Source organism: Maylandia zebra, linkage group LG4 (genome assembly GCF_041146795.1).
Source record: "Maylandia zebra isolate NMK-2024a linkage group LG4, Mzebra_GT3a, whole genome shotgun sequence".
Lineage (NCBI taxonomy): Eukaryota > Metazoa > Chordata > Actinopteri > Cichliformes > Cichlidae > Maylandia > Maylandia zebra.
In genome coordinates, this window is record NC_135170.1 from 9,538,256 (window position 1) to 9,565,331 (window position 27,076).

Here is a 27,076-nt window from a genome sequence, read left to right on the forward strand (position 1 = left end):
TTATATCTCGACTGAGATTTGGACACACTGGTTTAAATACCACATTGTTTTTAATAGGTAAACACTGTACAGGGGAGTGTGACTGCAGTAGGGAACAGGAAACAATAGAACATGTTTTCTTGAATTGTCAGAGGTATGATATTGAATGCAGACAACTGATCAAAAAGCTGGACGATATGGAAGTGCAGTTGGACTTGATTGTTTTGTTTCGCACGACCTCTGTAAGTGAAAGTTATCGGGCTGCATTTTGGTTTTTAAGGCAGGCCCATTTGTTCGAGAGGCTTTGAATTTTTTTTTTTTTAAACTTTTCATTTTTTTGTCATTTCGGTCCACACTCCACACCAGTTGGTGGCGGTAATGCGCTATTTTGCTGTTTGCCAACCGCCAGTAAACCCTATACAGAAGAAGAAGAAGAAGAAGACGAAGAAGACGAAGAAGACGTGGAAGCGGCAGAAGAAGACGATTACCACGGAGTTCAATGTAGCTGCGCAAGAAAACGGCAAAAACACTCTAAACCTCAATTCGGGTCTACTTCGACACGTCGAGACACACCTCGAGGTACAAAGTTTTTATTGTATATATAAGTTTGTCTCAGTCTAGCATGTATTTACCTTTCGTAAAAGTTAGTGAAATATTCTTTGAACTCGAGTCATCAATACCGCGGAAAAGTTCTGTCCCTGGTCGGTCGGGCGATTACTGTTCTTAATTCACGTATTCTTTGATTAAAATGAATTGAGCTAAAGTTTTTAAACGATATTAAAGAGTACCTTGGCAGAGGTATCTCATAGATGAGGGTCGTCGTAAATTTTGTTTTTTTGGAGGGGGGTTATAAAAAGTGTGTAAGGCGGTGTTTTGTTAGGTGGTGTAAGGAATGAATGGAATGGAACTATTAGAATCACTTGTTTGTTTCTGTTTCTCTTTCAAGCTGTTTCGAACCTGTTAACAACAACAGAGAGTTCGCAAAAGAATCGATTGGGCGGAACGTAGAGAACGTATACACAATCGAACGTCACTTGAATATTATCTACAAAAAAAATTCTTTAATTGAAACATGTAAATAAGCAGTCAATTCTATAGCTCCATGGGGTTTTTCCATGTCATTTTTGTCTCTTATGTTGAGCAAATTTGTTCCTTAGGGAAAAAAACAAAAAAAAACTGAGTTACTAGCATAAGAAAGTACATGAGTATACATATTATAAGGAACAGCTCTTTATACTACCATCAAATAAGGAAAAGCACTGGGGGATAACTTCGCAATACGTCAGAATCAGAGAAACGTTACTAATTCCAGAGAGAATTTGTGCAGCACACATACATACAGTGCAGTGAAGTATGTTTAGTCTGGTTCAGTTTGTGTTGGTCTAACCCAAGTTGATGAACTAAACACTCTCATAGCACCAGAAATTAAAATAAAGCAAAAAAAACATGCATAACGACAGTCGATTGTAAGTGCTAGTTTCAATCATTGGATCATGAAGTCAGTTCCATGATAACTAGACGAAAATCAGCCACAATAAACAATTTGCTGATCAACTCTGTGGATAGATCAAGTTCACCAGGGAGGATATGAAAAATGGCAGACTGGCTTTGTTGGTCTGCAAAATTTTCCTCAGTAATGGAGGACATTTGAAAGTCACTGTGTATTTTAAACATATGGATTAGTATTTAAGGTTTGTTTTAGTTATATTATTAGTTGTATTATTATTACATTTTTGCATCTTGGAGCAAAGGAAAGGAGATTTAAAGATTAAAATATCAGAATTTCCTAATGCAGGACATTATCCAGTCATTTGATTTAAACTGCTGGACTGTCTTAAAGACATAAAGACCTGGATGGCCTCTAACTTTCTGCTTCTTAATTCAGATAAAACTGAGGTTGTTGTACTCTGCCCTGAAAATCTTAGAAATATGGTATCTAACCAGATTCTTACTCTGGATGGCATTACCTTGGCCTCCAGTAACACTGTGAGGAACCTTGGAGTCATTTTTGACCAGGACATGTCCTTCAATGCACATATTAAACAAATATGTAAGACTGCTTTCTTCCATTTGCACAACATCTCTAAAATGAGAAATATCCTGTCTCAGAGTGATGCTGAAAAACTAGTTCATGCATTTATTACTTCCAGGCTGCACTAATGTAATTCATTATTATCAGGATGTCCTAAAAACTCCCTTCAGTTAATCCAAAATGCTGCAGCAAGAGTCCTGACAGGGACTAGAAAGGGAGAGCAGATTTTACCTGTATTGGCTTCCCTTCATTGGCTCCCTGTTAAATCCAGAATTCAAAATCCTGCTCCTCACATACAAGGTCGTAAATAATCAGGCCCCATCTTAGAAACCCAAATCAGAAAAAGTTGGGACAGTATGGAAAATGCAAAAAAAGAAAGAAAGAAAGGAGTGATTTCTAAATTTGACTTATATGTCATTGCAGACAATATGAACACAAAATATTTAATGTTTTGTCTGGTCAACTTTATTTCATTTGTAAATAGACATCCTTTGCTGTCATTCAGACCTGCAACATATTCCGTAAAAGGTTGGGATAGGAGCAATGTAGTGCTAGCAATCAGGTGAATTTGTTAAATAATGACGTGATTTGAAACACGTGATGTCAACAGGTGATTGTAATTATGATTTGGTACAAAAAATTAAAAATTGTCTTTACATATTTCAATAATTTTCAAAAAAATTAATGTTCCTCAAATAAAGATAGAAAGAGATTTGGATAGTTTAACTTCAACAGTGCATAAGATAATTAAAAGATTGAAATTCCATCAATGTATTATTGTAGGGTCTACCTTAGAATATAAAGTGCCTTGAGGTAGGGCTGGGCGATATGGCCTAAAATCCATATCACGGTATAATTTGAAGCATGTGCGGTAACGATATATATATCGCGATATATTATTTTCTTTTGTATAACGTATTCTACACACTAAGGCACACTTAAAATCCTTTAATTCTCTCAAAAATCGACAGTGTGCCTGGTTCTGGGTGTGCTTACTGACCTCAAACAGATTTTATGTGGTACACGGCTCTCAAAAATCTGTCAAAAATGTTTGTCGGAGCATTACGGTTACCGTAGTCAGGAGCCTCGCGGAGTAATCTGGGTCCAAAACTCCATCTGCTTTCAGGTCCCAAAGTCAAACGAACACTGCAGCATCACTGAGAGTTAAAAACTGTCTAAATTCTTTCATCTTTAATAAAATGATCAGCGTTGCTGCTTTACCAGGTGCAACAATTAAGTTTAACATCCAGGCATCCATGAAAACAGAATTTATTCAATTCAACGGAGTTAGAAGTTAGCTAGCTAGTTTCCACCTAAACATGATGTGCCATGTTCTGACTGAGAGATATCTGAAAAAATTAAAACGTACAGCTCTGCTATCACTTCCAACATAAATGAAGACAGAAAACTAAACAGCAGTGACGTTTGTAGGGTTACTGAAGTTGGACTAGCTGGTATATAGTGATGTCCTAAGTCACAGGTGTCGAACTCCAGGCCTCGAGGGCCGGTGTCCTGCATGTTTTAAATGTGTCCTTGATCCAACACAGCTGATTTAAATGGCTAAATTATCACCAACATGTCTTGAAGTTCTCCAGAAGCCTGTTAATGAACTAATAATTTGATTCAGGTGTGTTGAAACAGGGTGATATCTAAAACCTGCGGGACACCGGCCCTCGAGGCCTGGAGTTCGACACCCCTGTCCTAAGTGATTGCTAGCAAAACAGCTACATTGGCATAACATTAGCACAGTGAAGCTGAAGGATGAACGCTAACTTTTTTCCACTCAATAAAAGATAACGTGAGGGTTTCTGGTGGTTAGGGACAAATGCAATTGCATAACAGGATGCTATAAACGGACTAAACTTCAGTCAGGAAAACTACTGAGATAATCCATCCACAATACGAGGTTGGTCATTAATATACTGCAACAACATGGGAATAGAGCGGCTGCGAGAGAATTCGGCATTAGTGAATCAATGATAGGGAAGTGGAGGAAGCACAGTTTTTGGCTTTCCTCATATTCCAAAAGTGCTTCGTCTTTTTGCTATTACTGTTGCCCAGCATAATTTGCAGATGATGTTGTTTGCAGCTGCTGCAATGCTTTCGACCAAAACAGGTGCAGCTTGATGATGACACCATCAACATGTGCTATTGCGGTAGAGCGGTATAGTAAAAATCTCTACCGTTGGTCAAATTTATATCGTTTCTATCATTTACCGTTTATACCACCCACCCCTACCTTGAGGCGACTGTTGTGATTTGGTGCTGTATAAATGCAGTTGAATTGAACTATTTCACACAGGGCCATGTAGGTTTGGATTTTTTTTCCCCTTAACCCTTTAGAGCCGGTCGGAGCGGGCACGCTTTGTTTTGTGTAACTATTTTTAAATCCCGGTAGCTCTGCAACCACGTAAGCTAGCGCAATAATTTTTTTTGCATATGAAACTGGAGGAGTTGTACTTACATCTTATGCCATCAGCTTGTCCTAGGTCACGGTTTCCTTCCACATAAAGCTTTGCAAAAACTGCATAAAAAGCACTTGCAGCAACAAAAACATAATATTACGGAAACACGCTTTGCCGATCCGTCAGCGCGAACTTTTGAATGTCCGCCATTACCTGCCCGAAACCGGAAGTGATGTCATTTTCGCGGAAATGTAGTTTTTTTTTTTTTTTTTTTTTTTACCATCAGGGCCTCAGGGTCTATACTGGTGTTTTTAAAAGTTATCTTTGACTTTATGACTTTCTGTGTCGTTTCTGGGATGCTTAGGACTCATATTGCACTGCTGGAAATAGTTTATTTTGATGCATATGCTGCTTTTTTGCAAATTTGTAGTATAATATTTATTTTCGTTTTTCCTGCAGTATATAAAAATTGGTGTATTCAAAAATAAAACTATGAAGACACTCAAAATAAATTTCCTGTGGTAGGAAACTATTTTGTGCAACTTTTTTGTATTTACAGTTTTGAGGGATAAGCCTCTTAAATTTCTCTAACTAGAAATATATGTTAAAAAAACAAAAACGATTTTCAATTTTTTTGTAGTTTATTGCACGGTTTTGCAATTTATGTAATTACTATGCACTTAATGAATACATATTATTAAAATCTGGGCTATAATTGCTGTATTGATGTATAGCAACTTGAAATGCTCCCAAAAATGGCACCACACCATGTAAAAATATACTATAAGCTCTGGCGGACTTGGTTCTATGGTAGGTCTTAAAGGGTTAATAATAAACACCTTCATTTAGAAACTGCATTTTATGTTTACTTGTATCATCTTTTTCTAATATTTAAATTTGTTTGATGAAACATTTAAGTGTGACAAACATGCATAAAAAGAGGAAATTAGGGGGTCAAACACTTTTTCACTCTATTGTAGCTTATTTTTTGAGGATTTTATAACATGACTTAAGTTTTTTTTTTTCTTCTGTAAACTGCAGTGATGTCAGACTCTGAAGGACGCCGCTCATCTGTGTCCTCCATCTCTTTGATTGAGATTAAGAGTGAGACTCATTTAGTGCTCCAAGCTTTTCTACATCGCTCCCTTTTAATTCCTCTGAAAGAGAGGCCTGGGAGGGTAGGAGGGGCCTACAACGATCACCACAAGTACAGGTAATATAACTCACTACTATTCTATTTTTTGCTTGTTTGTCTTTGTGTTTGTATCTTTTTTAAAAAAATTGTAGCTCAAGACACAACATTCTGGATAATAACTCACTGACTTGTGCCGTTTGTGACCTTTACCAGTGAGTAGCAATGATTAAAGGGTAGATAGTTTTAGGACTTACTACATTTTAATCAATCTAAAGGTTTAAGTAAGTAATTATTTTAAATATAGTAATTGAATATTTGCAATATTATTTATGTGACCATTTATTTTTAATGAATTGTCTTGTTTTCCCATGCTAGTTCCAACCCAAAACCAAAAACAAAGGATGAGCGGAATCCTCAGGTTGTCACTTCAGGAGATGAAAAAAAGACTGGATTCAAAGACCTCATAAAGCAACTGCCACATCGTAACAGCACACAACGTCCTGCCAAAGACCCTGAAGGCTCATTGGGCAGGAAGAGCAAAGCAAAACCTGCACACCTCAAAGACAAAAGCGAAGTAAGTGTGTTGTATTGTTTTGAGCTGGAACACATGAAAGACCATGAGTGATGTTGGACACAAACCTGTAGTGTAGTGTCTACATGGTATTGTTATACATTAGTACTATGATACATTAAGACCATGGAGGCTAGAAAAGAGTACTAAATGGGGAAAAATTTATAATTTTCACTTCAGTGTCTGAGACTGGTTCTTTTTTTTTTTTTTTTTTTCCTTTTTTCTCATCATAATTATCAGTACTTAACTAAAATTTAATAGTTTAAATACTTCAACTGTTTCCACAGGATGACACCTCCTGTACATCAGAAGAGGATGAAAGTGAAAAGAAACTAAAGAAAAAGCTCAGCCAAAAAAACATCAAACAGAAGCTCTCCAAGATCTTCAGTTTAAGGTTACAGAAGGATAAGGACAAACAGGAGCGTCCGTCTCATCCGCAGCGACCTGACACATTACCAATTAACAAAAAACCGGAGCCTACACCAAATGTCATCTCTCCCAGTAAGCTCTCTGACTGTTACATTTTCCAAAAGAAGAAATATCAGTCGTATTTAATCACCTGGACACACAAAATTCGCTCGTCTTGTGTACATTTGTAATATTAAAGATGTATAAAAATTGCATAAATGTATTCATCTAAATGTAATTTTCACCTGTTGTGTGGTGAACTATTCATGCTGATTGATGTCAGCAATACTTCCTGACCATTTAATTTAGTAGGGCAAGGAATTTTTTTCCATTACAGCACCTTTTCATCTGACTTTTACTCAGGAACCTCTTCTCACTTTTTGCTAAAGAATTTTATTTGATGATCTTGTTGACAAAGATAATCTACATAAGGTTCTTGCACTCAAAGGAGGTAACTTCTATGGTACAACTTTTATTTTGATATTAATATTTAAGATCATGGGGGACTTAAATGGCAACTAAAAATGGATGAGATTAACATTTTTTTTTTTTTTAGTTGAATGAACTGAGTGAGGTGGGAGAGATAAGATTTAAATTATTTTGAAGGGTATCTCAGTGAGTCGAATAGAAGCTAGCCTGAGAAGGAGAATGCTGCAATGAGCTATAGTGCCAAAGGCAGCACTCACACTGAGGAGGAAGACAGTGGTTAATAAACCAGAGTCAGCCATTGCTTTCTTGGAAGATACTAGTGAACATAGTTCTCCTGCAATAACTCAAATTAAACACTTGACTGCATTTGAGTGGCAAAAGTCTTTTTATTGTTCATGGATATTTCATATACATTTGTCCATACAGATCACCCTCCTGAGTTCTACAGTAATGTGGCAGAGAAGCTGGAAAAGATTGCCCAGAAGTCTACCAGTATAAAGAGAAATAGTCCCAAAACACAGCCACCAACAGGTAATTGCATGCACAGCCACGCATATACATTAATTCACTTTAAAATGGTATATTGACCCAAACTAGAATTCACAGAACGGTAAAGTAACTAATAAATGTAAGTAAAATGTATTTATAAAGCAGATTTACCGTGTTTTCACACTTACAAGGTCCTATAGGGTAGCAACTAACCACAAAATGAACATAAATTTTTCATGTTCTTCAATAGTGCAGAGCACCTTCTTTGTGTTTTACTTTGCTACCACCCCAGATGCATCAAAACGTTAAAAATGACAACAACCACCAGAGGACAGGAGGGGATGCATGAGTTAGACATGCAGCAAATGAGACATTAGTTTGTTAGCAAGGGAATATTAACAGGGACAAAGGTGGGTTTTGAGTCTAGACTCAGAAGCAAAGATGTGGGTCTCCTCCTCCTCCTCCCCCCCCCCCCCCCCCCCCCCCCCCAATTTCAGGTGATAAGATCATTCAATACACATGGAGCAGTGACCACAAAGGCTGCATCACCTTTTTGTTTGAGGCATCAACTTGTATGTAAAGATCTGTAAAGAGCTTTGATTCTACAAAAGATCAGTGATATAAGCTGACCCCTGCCCATTAAGAGTCTTAAAAATAATGAGTAAGCTCTTAAATGAATTCTAATGTGGCAAGGACAAGACTGTAATGATGTGCCAGTCAGCAGTCTTGCTGAAAGGACAAAAGATTTCAAAGAGGTGATGACGCTTAGCTGGTTTTTGACAACGGAGCAAATTTGTTTGTCAGAGTAAAGCTCTGAGTCACAAAGTTATATTTTGCAAGAGATGTAAAATATAGGATACAATAATCTAACACGCTGGCAAAGGAGCTTGTATGGAGATTTGGATGGACAAAAGATGATGAAAATCTGTTTCGTTCTTGTTCAACTGGACGAAATTGCTATTCTTCCAGCCTTTTAATATATATTTTAGTGGAAGATATAACTCAAAGTCATCAGTGTACAAATGAAAGGAGATGTTATCTTCTAATAATATTACCAAGTGGAAGCAGATCCAAACAGAAGAAGATTGATCCTGAGATGAACAGTTACTGAAAAACTCTTCTTCTTAAGCTCTACATTGGCTCATTGATAAGAGCCAATGTAGAGCTGCACCCTTAATGCCAAGCCAGTCTGCAAGGGGTGGCAAAAAATTTTTTATCCACAGAATAAAATGCATCACTGAGGTCCTGCAGACTCGGGGCTGCAATATCACTTTAATCTAATGTGACTGGTAAACTACTGGTCACTGTCAGCAAAACTGTTTCTGTACTATGAAAGGCTTTGATGCCCATCTAAAATGCTCCAGAAAGGCAGCACTTGTGACATGGTAGTTTAGAGCAAGGATAATGGTTTTTGGTCAGTTTGCATCCAAGTTTTGTTTGTTTAAGTATTTTTATTTTATTTATTTATTTGACCTGGACTACAGCATGCTTAAAATATGCAGCAATATTTTCCAAGGTTAGGCGTATTGTTAGGTATTAATTATAACTTGGAAACTAGGACTGAGTGTATCAAATTAGTTACCTATGCTGTAACACAGGAAACATCATAGAAGGGGCTCATGTGAAATGTTACATGAAAAAGTATTTGCCCCTTGCCTGATTTTGTTTTTTTGCATATGATTGTGTCCAAAAAATAAATATAAAATATAGTCATTTATTTATTATTTCCTTTATGGGGAAAAAAGCTGCCCAAATCTCCTTGGCACTATTTGAAACCTCCCCCCCCCTTGTCAACTCATGAATTAACTGTGATTAACCACGTTTTTGGAAATGGTGAGTTTAATTTCACTAGCCACACCCAGAACTTACTCATCACTGCCAGACCTGAAATAGAACCTGATAAGATAAAACCAGCACATCATTCCACAATAAAAAGAAACTCAAGAACAAATGACTTGAACTTGGTTCAGGTCACTAACATCAGAATAGGTATATCTATAATCCAGTTTTGAGTTCCCTCCCAGACGCCTTAACGCCCACTCACATCCTGGGCCATCTGACCTCAGGAAATCGCATGATAAGGTGGGGCTAGGTTTCACAATGAGCTCACCTGAAAACCCTGGCTGATTGGGACCCACACCCGTTTTCACACCTTCGCTCAGGCGATTAGAGGATCATCAGGGGGTCCTTTTGTCCCTCTTTGAGGGGATACTCCCACTGGGTTTAAATCTGGGACTCTCCGCCATTTAACCTTAGAACTGAAGAAGCTTCTCGGATGAGAGGTGAAACGTCTTCAAGCAACTTAAAGAAGTCCAGATGCTTTTCTTTGCAAGCTCCTTTGACTACGGTGACCTGGATGACTGAGAACCTTCACAGACATCAGAATAGGTTACAAAGCCATTTCTAAGGCTTTGGGACTCTGGACTGTCTCTCAGCTAAAGAAACCTTACTGAATTGGTTGAAGGTGACTGATAACACCGGAAAAACACTTGAGCAACTGGTGATTGATTAAAAAAAATTGATAGATCAGAAATACATGCAGTACATTATGTGAAGTTAGAAAAACTGATCAAGAACTATAATATCTTCATCTTCAGTAAAGCTGATGTTTCTTTCTCAGCAGTATGTGATAAAGAAACAATAGTGCAGGAACTTGTCAAGGTGCTCTCTTCGGAAGGAGACTCTATCAATACTGTGGTAAGTAGTGGTTCATTATACTGTCTGTAAAGGTCCTTTATTCATTTGTCAAATGTTTTGGGAATAATAATAATAATTACAATAAATTAATCAATTCAGGTAAACATAAAGCTGAAGACAGTGTAAATTTTCCTCATGTGTTTGCGTGCGCACTCAAAGCAAATGTGCATCATTTAACAGATCCAATCGGACCGTTTTCTTCGCTCCAGTTTGACCCGTCTTTCATATGCATCGTTTTCCAAACTCCTGGATGCTGTGAGCAGCAGTCATGTAGCTGAAACTCTTTCTCAGCAACCAACAGCCAGTCCTACACTGCAACGGATGGCTGTCAGCATGGAAGTATCACGGCGAATAGTGACAGCCACGGGAACTCAGCGGATGCAAGGCTATGCAGAGTGCTACATGGAGAACTTCGCCCCATGGCTGAAAAGCAATGGAGGATGGGTAAGTGATTTCATTTTTGCATTGACTGTGATTATGTTTTTTACAGACGGGCCTCGGCTGTTATGAACTCTAATTTTTCCTCTGTATAATTAATCATACAGACTTTTTCATCTGCAGGAGAATGCAGTAACTTTGGATGCGCATCTAGAATATGACTGAGCAGTTTTGTTTTTTTTGTTTTTTTTCAACTAAACACCAACTGCTGGACCTGACGGGAAAGTGAAGAGGAATAGAGAAACCTTCTCTGCTTTAATATGTGACTTACTTTTTCTTCCATGGCCTTATGTAAACACTCAGTAATTCTTGAAGCCTTTTGAATTCTGCTGACATTAGAAAGACTCTCCAGGTTTTTGATTTGCACAAGTCATTTGTTGTTACTAATATAGATTATTTTATATAAAAAAAGGCCTTTCAGTTAAATTGAGAATACCTCTAACATCAGTTTTCTGTTCTGTAGTGACTGGGCAATTTTTGCCTTCTTCCTTTCTGTTCAGTGAATTGGTAAAAACTCCTACTTGTTTCTGTGTCCTTAAGACTGAGTCTAAACACTTTATTTGTATTAAAAAAAACCTGTAAATACCACCACCCACCCAGTACCCTTTTAAGATTGAATCTCACTGAAAAATCTAATTAACAATCACCCTTATAGTTTAGTTTCACAACTATCCAGTGAGCTAAAGCAGACCAAGATTTTATGTCTTCTTTAGTCAATTTCCAAATATTTACATTTGCATTTTATTCTAAAGTTTGATTTGTTAGTTCCTGCACTGCATGCCTTACTACTGGTATTGTTCTTTCTGTGGATCTAATTTACATGGGATCACAAGATGTGGATTTGTGTATGTTAGCAAAAGCTATATAGAGGGTATAATGTTTAGAGATTAGTGACTGATATTTCTATTGCTATCGTTTGATTGACAGGTCTTTAATCCACAAAAGGTAAACACTAAAGTTTTTGATTTTTTTGTTTTTGCTATTTTTCCAGTTTTTTTAATTGAGTTGGAACAGTCTGTGTTTTTGCATGATCCAAAGTGTTTTTGTGTGTCTATTTTCTATTTGAGTAGGAGCATTTAAACGCCTCCTGTCTGTAAGTTATGAGGAGAGATTCTACATGTTTGAATTGCACTAGGTGTAATAGGGACTGTCCCTTTTTGTTGTTGTTTTTTGTTTGTTTGGTTTGGTTTCACACCAAGATGATCCTGGGTTCAAACCCACCAGGAGGAGCCTTTCTGTGTGGAGCATATTGTCCCTGTGCTCATCTGTTCACTCCAGGCAATCTGGGCTTCCTTAGCCACAGTTGTAAATCTGTCTCTCTATATAACTTGTGTGTGTGTGTGTGTGTGTGTGTGTGTGTGTGTGTATAATATTTTATTATTTTTATTGTAAATAATAACCGTTTCCTGTTGAAAGTGGACAAATTCCTTAAGGATGTAAGTATTAACATGAATGGACATAATGTAATATTCAACCTAAAACCTTAGTAAAGCCACAGTCTTTACACTGTATGTATGTAATTGTGAGTTTACCTTTTATGTTTTTATTGATTTTTTTTTTTTTTTTTTTTTTTTTTTTTTTGCAAAGGCACTTTACATTATTTTGACATGAAACATCCATCTCTGTTCTCTTAAGGTTTTAATAGTTCACTGTTTTTGTTAACTAATTACACCAATTTACAAGCAAAACACTGATATGCCACACAGGGGATGTAATGTCTAAAGGATAAATTACTGGTTTTATGTGAAGTCCTTTCTGTGTGGAGTTTGCATCTTCTCCTCCTGTTTGCGTGGGTTGTTCTCTCCGGGTACTTCGGCTTCCTCCCACAGTCCAAAGACACGGAGCGACCAAGCGAGAGGGAACAGATGGATGGAGTTGAAACTGAGCTGCACGTCTTACAGGGAATCACCTGAATCAAGTCTTCATGTACTTTATCTTACTTTCTGCTAGTCTCACAAAGCTTACTCAGTTTGTTACTCAAACTTTTGTCAAATAGGACATTTTTTATTTATTTATTTTTACTGTTTTTCATTTTTAGGTGAACTTACTCTAATGTTAAGACATTGGAGTCATGTTGAGTATGTTGAGACTAATGTCTCAACATACTCAAATTCTTGTGCATGTTGTGACCTTTAAGCAGGGTGGATATCAGTGATCCTCACATCTAATAAATTTTACCAGTACTACCCTTGCCTGCATCTGTACTTTAAATTTTGCCCTGTATCAGTTAGAATATATAGGCTATAAAGGAATACCAAGAGTTACATTCTGAGTGACTATGAGGATATTTGAAAATTGTTGCGGTAAAATAAGTGAAGCAGATGTATATCCAGTATGCCTACATTTTACAGGCTAGAAATTTAGAATTAAACGTCAAATAAAAATCTATTTTCCAGGGTCCATGTGTCAAATATATTTTCTGCTACTACCGTGCTGGACTAAATACACAAACTGAACCAGCAGTTTGTGTATTTAGCCCCTTGCAGCAGTTCGTGCTTACAGCCATACCACCCTGAGCACACCCGATCTCATCTGGGCTTGGAAGCTAAGCAGTGTTGGGCTTGGTTAATACTTGGATGGGAGACTGCCTGGGAATACCAGGTGCTCTAAGCTTACTAATCTAAGATACTAACCTCCACTTGGTCTCCAATGCATCCATTGGAGTATGAGTTAAAGCACTGACAAAGGTTGGTGCTGGTGTGTATGGGTGAATGTGGTGTGTTGTATAGAGCGCTTTGAGTACTTCAAGACAGTAGAAAAGCGCTATATAAGAAGTCCATTAAGAGTGCTCCTCTGTGCTTTTTTTTACATCTTAGATAAATGACATCCAAAGGCTAAAAATATAGTATATACTAAATAAATATTTGTCAAATTGTATCTACAATGAAGGAAATGATAGTCATTACTAGGTTAATTAATATATCCCAGTTAACAGATGTCTTTGTACAGCGCGGTGTGGAAGAACTAAGTAAATCGGTGTTAACAGTAATTGCCATGTAATAATGTAATGACTGAAAATCTGAACCAAAATTAATCAGTGGAATGTTCCAGGCTGGATTATGGATTTTAGAAATTCAGTTCATGAGTTTGATAGGCGTCACGTGACATCTGTTGAACAGCTTTTCTGCAGTTAGTCCAAGTGTTTCTCGACCGAAAGAATTTGACAATACATGAGCATGGAGAACACCAGGGCCAAAATCTGACAAAACAAGAGGAGACGTACAGGTCATTAATTAACAAGTCATTAACGCTACATATGACAGGAACTACACAGAAATGCACCAACTATGCACTCAGACTCCAGGTGGACTAGGATGTATAACAAGAACTACTTGTCTGCACTGTCCTCAGCTGCCCATGTTCACATCCACAGTGTATAAGCGAATACAAGTGATTTCGACCAGTTAAAAGCAATCAGCATGAATAACTGAATCAAGAAATTCAGACTAAACACAAGTATTCCTAATAGCTGATATATGATCTAAGATTTTGGAATCTATACCACCTTTCATTGTAAATGTACAAATAACTGAGCTACAGCTTACAACACATAATTACCAAAAGATACGTTATTTCAAGTTTTATGAGCCTAAAGGGTAGGCAAACAGTTACTAAGTTTAAATGTACATTTTGTTTATGGACAGTATGTATGTATAGTATATAGAAAACATTAATATTGTCTACCTGCACAACACCAATACACACTCCAAACACCAGGACAGAGGTGATGTTTTTTATCAGCCACTTTCTTGCTTTCTGGTAGCATGGCTGCAAACGACATGGGGAAACAGTTGAGGCAGAGTAGTTATAGATAGAAAGAAAAGCGAAGAAGAATGCCAGGGCTATATTCCAGTATGCAGGTTTAGCTAGCAGCTCTGAGTTCCTAAACCCTGAGATGTGTGAAACTCCTGTTTTCTGCTCCAGAGAGTTAACGTCAACTCTGAGTCAGTTATCAGGGTAAAAGACACTATGTTAGATGCAAATTTGTCCACAGATTAGAATTCGGTCATTAAATATCAAACAACATGTTGGAAAGAATGGTGGCTGAATTCAGAAACATATTGTCCACTTAAAAATCACCTAAATAGTCTCAGTTATTTGACCAGATCAACCAGAAGATATCACAGGCTCTGTTATGGATCAGAACCTATGCTGCCATTTGAACCGCAAGTCAAATCCAAACCGTGATCCGTTTTTAATTAAGGCAAGATCAGGCACAAATTCTGTTCAGCTCCAGGTAGACCCTGGCTATTGTAAGGTAGACCCTACAATGATACATACAGAGGAAAAACCCAGCAATCAATTTGGCGACAGTGGGAAGGAAAAACTCCATTATAACAGGAAGAAACCTCCAACAGAACCAGGCTCATGCTCTGTGTTGGTACAGGCCATTGAAGATGATAACGGTGGGTGGATTATATTCTTAAATGTAAACAGTTTCTATGCCGTATGTTAAAACAAGATCTAGAGTGTCATTAAAGTGGTGGGTGGGTTCTTTTACATTTTTAGAGAAGCCAGTTGAGTTTTCAATTACTTGAAAACTTTGAAGAACCTGCTATTCTTCCTGCAGAGGTCCAATGGATCTTCCAGCAATTGTGATGCTTTTTTCTGGAGAATTGCTTAGGGTGATTTCATATCTTTTGATCTTGAATCTGGAACCTAAGCTGGAGCAGAGCTGGTTAGATCTACCGCATTATAGTGATCTACCCTGGTAAGAAGTGAACCAACTTTGTAGTTGACCACAGAAAACCATGGGCCAACCCTAAAGTTACCCAGATAAGCCAAAATCTTGCTTCATAGCCTCAGGTTTAGTTCACAGAGTCTGTTACCCTGGTAACTGACTCAGAGTTGAAGTCTACACAATTCCTGAAACATAAATCTTGTAGTTACCAAACTAAGATTTGTTAGCAAATTCTGCTCTGAAAAATGCAAAGACTTTAGTATGCAGTTGCCCAAGCAGTATGTGTGACACATACATTCATTGATCTGTAGGAAAATTCTGTTTCATTTGAGAGGTTTATCCCCCCAAAAAATAAAAATTAAAAAGCAACAAACCTCAGTCCATCCTTCAACACACGTCTGTGTCCCAACTGAGCAACATGATAAGGGTAGCTTTCCCTGCAGCACGTTATACCAGTCTGTTTTGTTGGTTACGCCACAGCACTTGAACTGGAAGAGCAGATGACAGGATGCAAAGAGGACAGTAATACCAAATATTTAATCTATGTTTAACATTTGCACGTGTAAACTCATGTAGATCCTTTTGACTTGACAGTTTTCTCTTGGGTTATTAGGGTGCCTATACTCTTGTCATGTACTCTCATCACTTATTTTGAATCTGTGTTTTTTTAATGTTCATAATTTGTGGCTGTAAAGTTCATTAAACTGACAAACGTCCACCACAAGGTGGCACCATCACCAAGAACAGTAGTTACTTCTAGATTTTGCCAACTGCATCTTGGTCTATGGTTTTGTCAGGTTTATTTTGAATTGGGGTTGCGTTTGGACTGCACCAAGCTGGAGATGTATCGCAGACTGTGGTGCGAAATTGCTTCATGCAGTCCTTGGCAAATATGACTGTAATGTGTTGAGACTTTATTGTGTCAATACTTTAAAATTTTTAAGGCAATATTTAACAAGACTGTGCATGTGTTTGTAGCTGTTGTTGGTGATCAGTACCTTCCGCACGGACTAGAAACCTCCATGAACTTATATGTGTAGCAAGATGCAGAGTCTGCAATCTCCAGTGTGTCCAGACATGAAGCTAGTGAAACTGTAGTGTAAGTGCCTACGGTCATTTTGCAATCATTTGGTGGTTTTGGCTTGGTATTAATTTGTTCCTTCGTTTGTTTTTGTCTGTAGACAGAGCCACTGTTGTATTTTCAGTGCATATTTTTTTATTGGATGTTTTGTGATTTTTCCTTTTTGTTTATTATCTGTATGCCATTAAAATGCTGCAAGAACCCCTGTTATTGTGTCCCATGTGGCAACTAATTTCCCAGGCTACACAGTATATCCGTTATTCTGTTGAAAAGAGGATTATTGTATTTTCATGTGCTGTTCAGTAAAAATGCTCACCATTTTCTGGACATTGTCCCAGGAATTCTTAAGGCCAGGATCTGATTCATACATCTTCATATCTTCCTTTAAATCTTTTTGTGCTTTTGAATCCAGCTGACAAAAAGACAGTGAACGAAACAAGGATATACAATTAATCATAAAAAAATCAATTGTATATATATAATATATAATATAGACAGACTGGCGCGTCCATCCATCCATCCATCCATCCATCCATCCAGATAGATAGATAGATAGATAGATAGATAGATAGATAGATAGATAGATAGATAGATAGATAGATAGATAGATAGATAGATAGATAGATAGATAGATAGATAGATATGGAGCCCATTCCAGCAGGGCTAAGTATCTCACAAAAGTGTGTACACCCCTTACTTTGATATAATGTAAAGTAGTCAGTTTACAGATTTTATAACAGTGTAAGTTTGCAGTCCCCTCTAAATAACTCAACACACAGCCATTATTGCCTACTTGGCGATGGCAACAAAAGTGAGTACACCCCGAGGTGAAAATGTCCAAATTGTGCCCAATTAGCCATTTTCTCTTCCTGGTGTCATGTGACTCATTAGCGTTACGAGGTCTCAGGTGCAAGCATGTCTTCAGACTTAAACCCTATTGAGCAACTGTGGCGCATCCTCAAATAGAAGGTGGAGGAGTGCAAAGTCTCTAACATCCACCAGCTCCATGATTTCATCATGGAGGAGTGGAAGAAGTTTCCAGTGGCACCTTGTGAAGCTCTAGTGAACTCCATGGCCAACAGGGTTAAGGCAGTGTTGGAAAATAATGGTGGCCACACAAAATATTGACACTTTGGGCACAGTTTGGACATTTTCAATTAGGGGTGTACTCGCTTTTGTTGCTAGTGATTTAGACATCAGTGGTTGCATGTTGAGTTTTTTTGAGGTGACAACAAATTTACACTGAGCGAGGAGGCTCTAAAAGACTGTTTTGACTCTACTGTGTGGGAGATGCTTTGTGACGACCACGGGAAGGACAGTGACAGACTTGTGACCTTCGTTACAGCCTACATTAACTTATCTAGGACCTCGTGTTGCTTCTCCAACAACAAACCATGGATTACCCAAGAAATAAAAGCTGTCCTCAAGCAGAAGAGGAGGGCTTTCAAATTTGGAGACAGGGAGGAGCTGAAAGGGGTGCAGAGAGAGCTGAAAGGACTGATCAGTTCAGCTTCAGCAGAATGATGTTAAAGAAGTCTGGAGATGCCTTGGAATCATCTTGGGGCACAAAGATTAACACCTTCTGCCCATGGGGGATGCGAGGTGGGCAAATGAACTGAATTATTTCTTTAACAGGTTTGATTACCAACTGTATCCTCATACACACAATAACATGGACTGAACCACCAATTACAACCACTAGCACTTTATATAACTACTGTAGAAATTATCCACATATCTCACTGATCTAAACTACACTACTGTAAATGTTGTATAGACAATCATTCTGTACAATACAATAATTATAGTTTTACAACTGTTTACAACTGTTTATTAATACTCACAATTGTATATCTACAATCTGTATAATTTCATATTTCTGTATAGTTTTCATATTTTTAACCATATTTATATCCTGTTCATAACCTGTTCATAGCTTGTACACTCACTACAGCCTGTGCATACTTATAGTTATAGCATATTCATAACATACCTTCATACCATGTACATTGTAACATACCTTTAATAGATCCATATTTTGTAATATATCTATATTATTTCCAAAGCACTTTCTGGATGGATGCAAACTGCATTTCGTTGCCTTGTACTTGTGACATGAGTTGAATTCTATTCTATTCATCCAGGATGCAGTCTTCAACATCGGCTGCAGACTCACCCACCCCCCACTGATGCTGTTCCACCTTTGACACCCCAGACACTTCACACCTCCCCCACACACCGTGGTCACTACTCCCCACCCCCAACCACAGCATCCAGTACACATCCAGCACACATCTCCAGCATGTCTCTCACTCAACCACCCGGGTTAGAAGGCAAATGAGGAGGATTAAAGCCAGGAAGGAAGTGGGTCCAGATGGCATCAGGTTGTCAGGTCCTGCGCAGATCAACTGTCTGAGGTGATGGAGCGCATCTTCAACCTGAGCCTGAGGCTGGGGAGAGTTCCACAGCTCTGGAAAACCAATTGTGTGGTACCAGTGCCAAAGACTCCACGTCCAAAGGACCTCAACAGCTAAAGGCCGGTGGCTCTGACATCCCACCTGATGAAGACCCTGGAGCGGCTGGTCCTGGCTCAGCTTCAGCCCCTGGTGAACTCATCACTGGACTCACTTAAGTTTGCCTACCAGCAAGAGCTGGAGTGGATGATGCCATCATTCACCTCCTACATTGTTCCCTCTCTCACCTGGAGACCGCTGGGAGCACTGTGAGAATCATGTTCTTTGATTTCTCCAGTGCCTTTAACACCATTATTCCCACAGTCCTGAAGGACAAGCTGGAGAACTCAGGAGTGGACCATCACCTCACAACATAGATACTGGACTACCTCACCAACGGACCACACGGACCAGAACTCAGGACTGTGTGTCGGACAGGGTCTTCTGCAGAGCAGGGGCCCCACAGGGAACGGTTATGGCTCCATTCCTCTTCACCATCTACACTTCTCCCACAACTTCACCCAGTGCTTCCTGCAGAAGTTCTCTAAGGACTCTGCAATAGTTGGCCTCATCACTGATGGGGACGACAGGGAGTACAGAGAACTGACCCAAGGCTTTGTGGACTGGTGCCAGCAGATCAACACTAGAAAAACGAAGGAGCTGGTGGTAGACTTCTGCAGGCACAAACATTCTCCACTGCAACCACTGAACATCCAAGGTATGGACATTGAGGCTGTGGACAGCTACGGGTACCTTAGTTTTCATCTGAACAATAAACTGGACTGGATTCACAATTCAGATGCTCTCTACAGGAAAGGGAAGAGCAGGCTGTACCTGCTGAGGAGGCTCAGGTCTTTTGGAGTGAAGGGCCCACTCCTGAAGACCTTCTGTGACTCTGTGGTGGCCTCAGACATTTTTTTACGATGTGGTCTGCTGGGGCACCAGCATCTCTGCTGGGGATAGGAAGCGACTGAACAGGCTGATCCGGAGGGCCAGCTGTGGTCTAGGATGATCCCTGGACCCAGTGGAGGTGGTGAGTGACAGGAGAATGGCGGCTAAGCTGTCATCCCTGTTGGACAACATCTTCCACCCCATGCAGGAGACTCTAACAGCACTGATCAGCTCCTTCAGTGGCAGAGATTCCTTTCAGCGGCTGTCAGACTGTCAGAAGTATTTTATTGTATATATATGTATGTATATATATATATATATATATATATATATATATATACAATAAAATACTTCTGACATATATATATATATATATATATATATATATATATATATATATATATATATATATATATATATATGTATATATATATATATATATATATATATATAAGAACAAGCTCTGAGTACAAGATCCATAGAGGCTGGGGTCTATCACACCAGGCAAGACCCCAGGTGCAGGCTGTGTAAAGATGCCCCAGAGACTATCCAGCACATAACAGCAGGGTGCAAGATGCTAGCAGGCAAGGCATACATGGAACGCCATAACCAAGTGGCCGGCATAGTGTACAGGAACATCTGTGCCGAGTATAACCTAGAAGTCCCGAGGTCAAAATGGGAGATGCCCCCAAGGGTGGTGGAGAATGACCGAGCTAAGATCCTGTGGGACTTCCAGATACAGACGGACAAAATGGTGGTGGCTAACCAACCGGACATAGTGGTGGTAGACAAACAGAAGAAGACGGCCGTAGTGATCGATGTAGCGGTTCCCAATGACAGCAATATCAGGAAGAAGGAACACGAGAAGCTGGAGAAATACCAAGGGCTCAGAGAAGAGCTCGAGAGGATGTGGAGGGTGAAGGTAACGGTGGTCCCCGTGGTAATCGGAGCACTAGGTGCGGTGACTCCCAAGCTAGGCGAGTGGCTCCAGCAGATCCCGGGAAAAACATCGGAGATCTCTGTCCAGAAGAGCGCAGTCCTGGGAACAGCTAAGATACTGCGCAGGACCCTCAAGCTCCCAGGCCTCTGGTAGAGGACCCGAGCTTGAAGGATAAACCGCCCGCAGGGGCGTGCTGGGTGTTTTTTTATATATATATATATATATATATATATATATATATATATACCGGTATATATATTATGCTTTATGATGTTTTGAATATATTATTTTCTAAGATATTTAACTTTTAGAGAAATATCCCTTTTTTAAAAGATTTTTTTTTTAAACTAAAATATGCTGGTTTGATTCTTAGAAGTGCTAATTCCCAATTGTTCATTTTTCTTCTTTTTTTTCTTCCTAATTTAGCCTTTTCTAATGAGTCTTCTCAAATTTAACTATGGGATCGTTACATATTTTCACATTCCTTACTGTGTCCATTGCACTGCAGCAACTCTGCTTCTTTTTCTTCTTTCAACTGCTCCTTTTAGTGGTCTCCAAAACAGAACATTTGCCCCCATCTCACCCTGTCTCTATGATCCTCATCTGTCCAACTAAACCTGTTCATGGCCTTGCACAACTGACACTTTTTTTTTTTTTTATTGTTCTGGAGCACCTCAAAATGAAAATAAAGAAAAATTAATGAAAATTTGAACCTTGTAGAGAGTGAGCTTACCTGGTCATGAAAAATGTGGATAACTAAAACGAGAGTCACTTCTGTCAGGACCAGGAGTAACAGGATCAAAAAGAACTGCAGAGACAATAAGAGCAGTTGGAGGGTGAAGCGATTCATTCAAGGGTGGCTTACCCCATTAATATGTTTTCACACTAAGATTAGAATTTCTCAACATAAGGTACCTTTATTACATGTGGATGAAGTCTTACCGTAAACAATAGACAACGCTGCTCCTTAAGCGCTCCAAGACAACCCAGAAAGCCTGTTATCATAGTAATACCACCAGCAACTAGCAGCAGATTGGCAGCTGAGAGAGACGGAAATGAAAGTGGAAGAGAGGAAAACTCTGACTGCGTGAAGGACAGCCAGACTCCAACTCCAAACAGGCCACATCCTCCTAGCTTCTCAGAAAATGTAATGTTAACACAGCCAAAATTTAGTACAGAGTGGAACACAGTGTGAGTGAATGAATGCAGCATACAACACTAAATTGGTAGAGACCACAAAGAAATCTTAAATTAAACACAAAGCCAACTTAGAAATCAAATAAAAATTCTGCAAATACTAACCCAGAAGATGAGATTAAAGACAAACATCAAATACTTGACAACACATAAACAGCCCTGTGACACTGGCATCCTGGAAAAGAGAGAGGGAAATAGGACAAAGAGAGATCTTTTAACAATATTTGTCCGATCAATTTTAGTTATTTGTTTTTTTTAGCCTTTGTGAAATATCCAGTACATTGTTTTGTTCTGAAAAACACAGTTAAATATAAATTAATAATCTTTCATGGTTTGTTGTGCTGTGCTTTGGGTGTCTTATAAAATGTTGAGGGATCTGTGTCAAAAGAGTAAGTTAAGTTTGGCACACTTTCTATGTCTAACCAACAGTGCTGAAGCCATTCAGAATACTATCCTTAAAAAGCAAAATATTTTGTGAAAGCCTGTTCCACCTCTGCTAACTTTCTATCATAGAGTTCTGCTCAGACCACTTGCACTCATCCGTCTCCCAAAAAGAAACAAAAATCTAATGCATTATTGGGGAAAAAAGCTGAAGTAAAAAGAGTTGAAGAGTGAAAGATTGTGAATGTGTATTTAAAAATCTGTTTCTTTTTCACTACACTGTCAACATACCCAGGTAGAAAAATTTGCTTAATAAATTATGAGCCCTACTCCGGCCCACCAAAAAGTACTCGAAGATCCCATCACAACATCTAAAGAACCTGCCTCATTTAAGATCAGTGTTTAGGACTCGGTTAACAGCTGGGCAAAATGTGGCCTCCACGAGAGAGTTCCTATGGCAAAAACTACTGATGGTAAAGGACCAAAAAAGGCTTGTCTCACATTTGCCAAAAAATCTCTCTCTATATATAAAATATCTTTAAATATCTGTCTTTTTAATGACTCACTTCAATTTTATTTTTCCAAATCACAACAGTTGCTTGAAGGGTCTTTGTATTGTAAGCCAAGGCCTCTACAGTAATACAGAGAACAGAGAGTATCAGATGGCCCCCTATGAGCAAGTACTTTGGCAATAGTGGGAACAGGTGAGGGGAGGAAGACAGGACAAAGGACACTCTGCAGAAGAGACACGGAGATTAATAACTTTCCATCCATCCTCTTATCTAAGGATTATAATTTTGCTATATGGTTTTGATCATTTTGTCTACTTATCCATTCAGACAAGGCACAGGGGTGGTAGTGGGAACCTGTAACAACTGTCCGTCGATGTAACAGTTATCCATGACAAGAGAGGCGTGTTTGCCCTTCTGTCTGTGTCGTTTTAGAATGGGCAAAATTGCTTTACGTCCGTTGTTGATTTCCCTAGGAAACTAGCCGTTCATACCATAAGACATTCCTTTTAATTCACACCGTTTGCTTTTAACAAGTTCTTTAAACTGGAAATGTTCAAACTTAGCAATGATAAGATCAGGCTCTGAGACGAGACTGCATGAAGTTTCTAATCCACGTTTCGGCCGGGATTCCAGAGAAAATCAATGTCTCGCATACGTCTTGTTTACATGTCGTGAATGTGTTTTAGGGATTTATTGTCTGCGTTTAGAGTTAATAGCTTTTGTTTGTGGACTCGCGTATCTGAATGTTGGTTGTGAGTAGGTCCTCTGTATCTGTTATATTTATGTTGGTCCGGGGGATTTCTCCGTGACATGCTGCTCAAAATATCCGTGGAGGAACCTTCGAGTTCCTCCATTCTGCGTGGTGATATCGTTAGTGGTTGTATGTTTGATTTAAATTTGCTGACAGATGTTTGTTTAAATTAAAGTCATAATTTCACTAGTTTAGAGTATAATCTGGCAGCCGGCGCAGCAGTTTTGTAAATCTCAAACCTCGCAATTTCACAGCATCATGCGCTCTTTATCTTATCTTATTTGCTCCCCTCCCCTAACTTCTACTTATGCCATAATGGCTCACCATAGCAGGTAGTTTTGATTTGGCAGGGTTTACCACTGGATGCTTTTTCTGACGGAACCTCAGAGGGGACTTGCGTTTCTGGCTGGTATCGAGCATACCAGAGCATTGGAACACTTTTTAACAATACTTGAAAGGTTCTTGAATTTGACTTGCTTGAACCAACTTTAGTGGGAAAGTCTTCATTTATAAACACTTAGATTGTGCCATGGACTACTGACTCCACACAGGAAGTTTCCGACAGGAAGGAAGTTCCCTCCCCTACTCACTAGACCCAGTTACAATACTCAAGTTATTTTACATGCCTTTGTGAGTCACAGAGCCCAAGGCCCAGATTTGGTTTTTATTTTATAACAACACAAAATTCCGAGGAAACCATGTTTCAGTGATTAGTGTGGGGAATGAGCTGGAAAACAGACTAACCCAAAGTTATCTGAAAAAAATATCCAGGATGCCTCAAATGTAGCTATGGTACTTAGGAATTCAAACTGTCAAAGAAATTTATATGAAGTAATATAAGATTTTTTGTTAATAAGTAGCTAATATGACATAAGCAATGACTCAAGACTATTTCTTTGTCCCTTGAGTGTTGCATGTTTACTTGTGTGTGCAAACTGAAAATTAGTAGGTCTTCTTTTATTGCTGATTTATTGTGATTTCTGATTTTAATTAATTTGTCACCACTGATCCACACCCACTGCATTATCATTATTAATAATGATATATTAAATCTTGCAACACAAATTTGCAAAATATGGGGCAAATATTTATAACAGTATCTTACATTCCTGACTGCATTTCTTACCTTTGTTTTAGCACCTGATTTTCCCGGGTCACAACAGTCTGATCAACGGATCATTAATTTGTGTGTAGGAGATTTGGGGAAATCTGCACATAATTTATTTTTGCAAGTTCACAGAACAGACATAAAAACGTGTGATGGAAGATGAAGCCCTCAAACTTAATCATAAGATTTAAATAAAAAATACAGAGAAATTATTATCTCAGATAATGAGATTTTCATTCAGTACAATTTGTTTAGTCTGCCAAAACTTATGCATATTAATAAAAGTAATACCTTCATATAAGGCACTTGACACATTATGTAATTTTTCTTGTCAGGCTAGTCCCACCCTGGCCTATTTTCAGCAAAAATGTTGCAAAGAAGTATATCCATCTGATAGAAAAAGTGGTTTCTACCAATTTTCTATTGGTAGAACACAGAAACATATCCCGTCTCTCTGTTTTTTTTTTTTTTTAGAGTTTAATCCGGAATAGCTTCATGAAAGCAAAATGTTTGGCACATTTATTTTAAACATATTTTAAACATTATCAAGATCCAAAAATACAGTTCAATTTTCTCATTTATCCTCGAGCTCTTCACTCCTATCCTCAACACAGCCATCTTTATCCCTTTATGTCTTTAAATAAGTGAAAATCTTGAAGGTAAGAGGGGGAAGCAAACACCAAAATAGAGTTTTAAAATATAGGGAGGGACATACTGTATCTAACTAATACTTCTGATAGTGTAGCATTTCTGTACATACTTTACCTTAGCATGTGGTTCAAATCTTCAAAGTCTCTGGTCTTTGTGACGCTCCTGTTCCAGGCTCCTTCAGCTCCTGACTTGGATCTTTACTTGGTTTTCCTTTTCAGATGTCTTTCCTAGAGCAAACAGCCTTTTCAGTTTGTTTTCTGGATCTTCTCTTCTCTTCTCTAGACCATGTTAATGTTCATTTTTCATGCTCCTCTGTAGGACTTTAAAATTTTCATATTAAAGTTCTTTATACCGCTCTTTTGTTCCTTTTTTTCTAACAGACCTTCGTCTATGTCTGTCCTACTCTTTCACTTCCTCTCTGTTTCTCCCTTCCTCTCTCCCTGTTTCCAGATGGTTGTGGACTGCGCTCTGTGTCCCTCCCCCTTCACAGTTTATCACATTACTTACCCCTCCTCCAGGCCACAGCCTCTAAAGTCTAATGTGGCCTGCTTATTCTGTCTTTTTTTTTCTCAGTTTAAGAAATTTTTGGTCACTACACATTTAAGAACACTTAGGTACAAACACAAGCATACAAAATATCCTGAGCAAGTTGCTTTACTTCAGATAACTGCAGACATGTCTAAACATAAAGGATTTCTGACAAAAGATCCATTTTCTTTGTTTTTCGCATGTCACTCCTGAGTATTTCGGTTCCTCTGTTGCTCTTCAGGTGATATTACATATTTCTTGTTATTGTCAAGCTATGAACAGTAAATAATGTACTTGCATTTATATAGTGCTTTTCTCATCTTACTGTCTCAAACAACCCGTTCTCACTCCCAAAGCGTAACATTTTACGCTAGGTGACAAATTAGTGCGCATGCGCCAACCAGCGTGCAGCCTGTTACAGTCGCTCCTGCTTTTCTCTTAGTTTAGCTCTTTTTTCTTACGTATTCTTTTTTTTTCTGACTTGTATTTTCCTCCGTTGTCTATCTCTTACTCAATCATGTGGATTGAGAGAGTTTTTGTTCTTCTGGTGGCCGTGGAACTGTTACTTTTATCATGGAACGGGACCGCGGCACATCTCCTACACGCACGGACTGTTTACTCCAGAGATCAGCTGATCGCCCTGATGCCGGCCGGCTCGCTGGCCAGGCCCGCAGAAGTGCCCGCAGAAGTACCAGCTGAAATTTGGAGGAAAACACATCGGGGATGCAGAGGTCAAGGACAGAAGAGAAGAAAAAAGGTGACGGTGAGACAGCGGAGGCTCGAAGCGAGGAGGAGGTTTAAACCGTGTCTGCCGTCTATCGTGATGGGAAATGTGCGATCGTTGGCAAGTAAAATCGACGAGCTCTCAGCACTGGTACGGAGTCAGAGGGAATACCGAGAGTGTAGCCTGATGTGTTTCACCGAATCATGGCTGCACCAGGTCATTCCCGATGAGAATGCTTCCGTGGAAGGCTTCCACACTGTTCGGGCGGACAGGGACAGCATCGCTAGCGGTAAGCGTAAAGGAGGTGGGCTTGCTGTTTTAGTTAACAACCGGTGGTGTAACCCTGCCAACATAACAATCAAAGAAAGGATTTGTTGCCCGGACACTGAACTGTGTGCTGTTGGACTCAGGCCGTATTATTTACCCAGGGAATTCTCTCACGTCATCTTGGTGGCTGTTTATGTTCCCCCCTCTGCTAACCCCACAGCTGCATGTGACACTATCCACTCTGCCATAGCTCGGCTACAGACTCAGCACCCGAGTGCCTTTATTGTGATCTCGGGTGACTTCAACCATGTATCACTGGACAATACAA

The 27,076-nt window shown here is 39.0% G+C and overlaps 2 protein-coding genes and 1 pseudogene across 2 annotated transcripts; 2 read left to right on the plus strand and 1 right to left on the minus strand.

Annotated features, from left to right (window-relative positions):
* Positions 1 to 437: 437 nt before the first annotated feature.
* On the plus strand, positions 438 to 12,103 carry bcl2l12 (BCL2 like 12). The gene is made up of 8 exons (XM_004562881.5): positions 438 to 558; positions 5,458 to 5,629; positions 5,927 to 6,125; positions 6,410 to 6,623; positions 7,386 to 7,490; positions 10,072 to 10,145; positions 10,326 to 10,589; positions 10,707 to 12,103. The coding sequence occupies exons 2-8, from the start codon at positions 5,460 to 5,462 to the stop codon at positions 10,746 to 10,748; spliced, it is 1,068 nt and encodes a 355-aa protein (XP_004562938.1). The 5' UTR covers positions 438 to 558; positions 5,458 to 5,459; the 3' UTR covers positions 10,749 to 12,103.
* Positions 12,104 to 12,204: 101 nt separating this feature from the next.
* tspan4b (tetraspanin 4b) lies at positions 12,205 to 25,688 on the minus strand. Its single transcript, XM_004562880.4, has 8 exons — positions 25,344 to 25,688; positions 21,932 to 22,001; positions 21,572 to 21,763; positions 21,363 to 21,437; positions 16,662 to 16,757; positions 15,639 to 15,752; positions 14,268 to 14,351; positions 12,205 to 13,782 (listed from the first exon to the last, which is right to left on the minus strand). The coding sequence occupies exons 1-8, from the start codon at positions 25,349 to 25,351 to the stop codon at positions 13,714 to 13,716; spliced, it is 708 nt and encodes a 235-aa protein (XP_004562937.1). The 5' UTR covers positions 25,352 to 25,688; the 3' UTR covers positions 12,205 to 13,713.
* On the plus strand, positions 13,078 to 13,196 carry LOC111500787 (5S ribosomal RNA; annotated as a pseudogene).
* Positions 25,689 to 27,076: the final 1,388 nt, after the last annotated feature.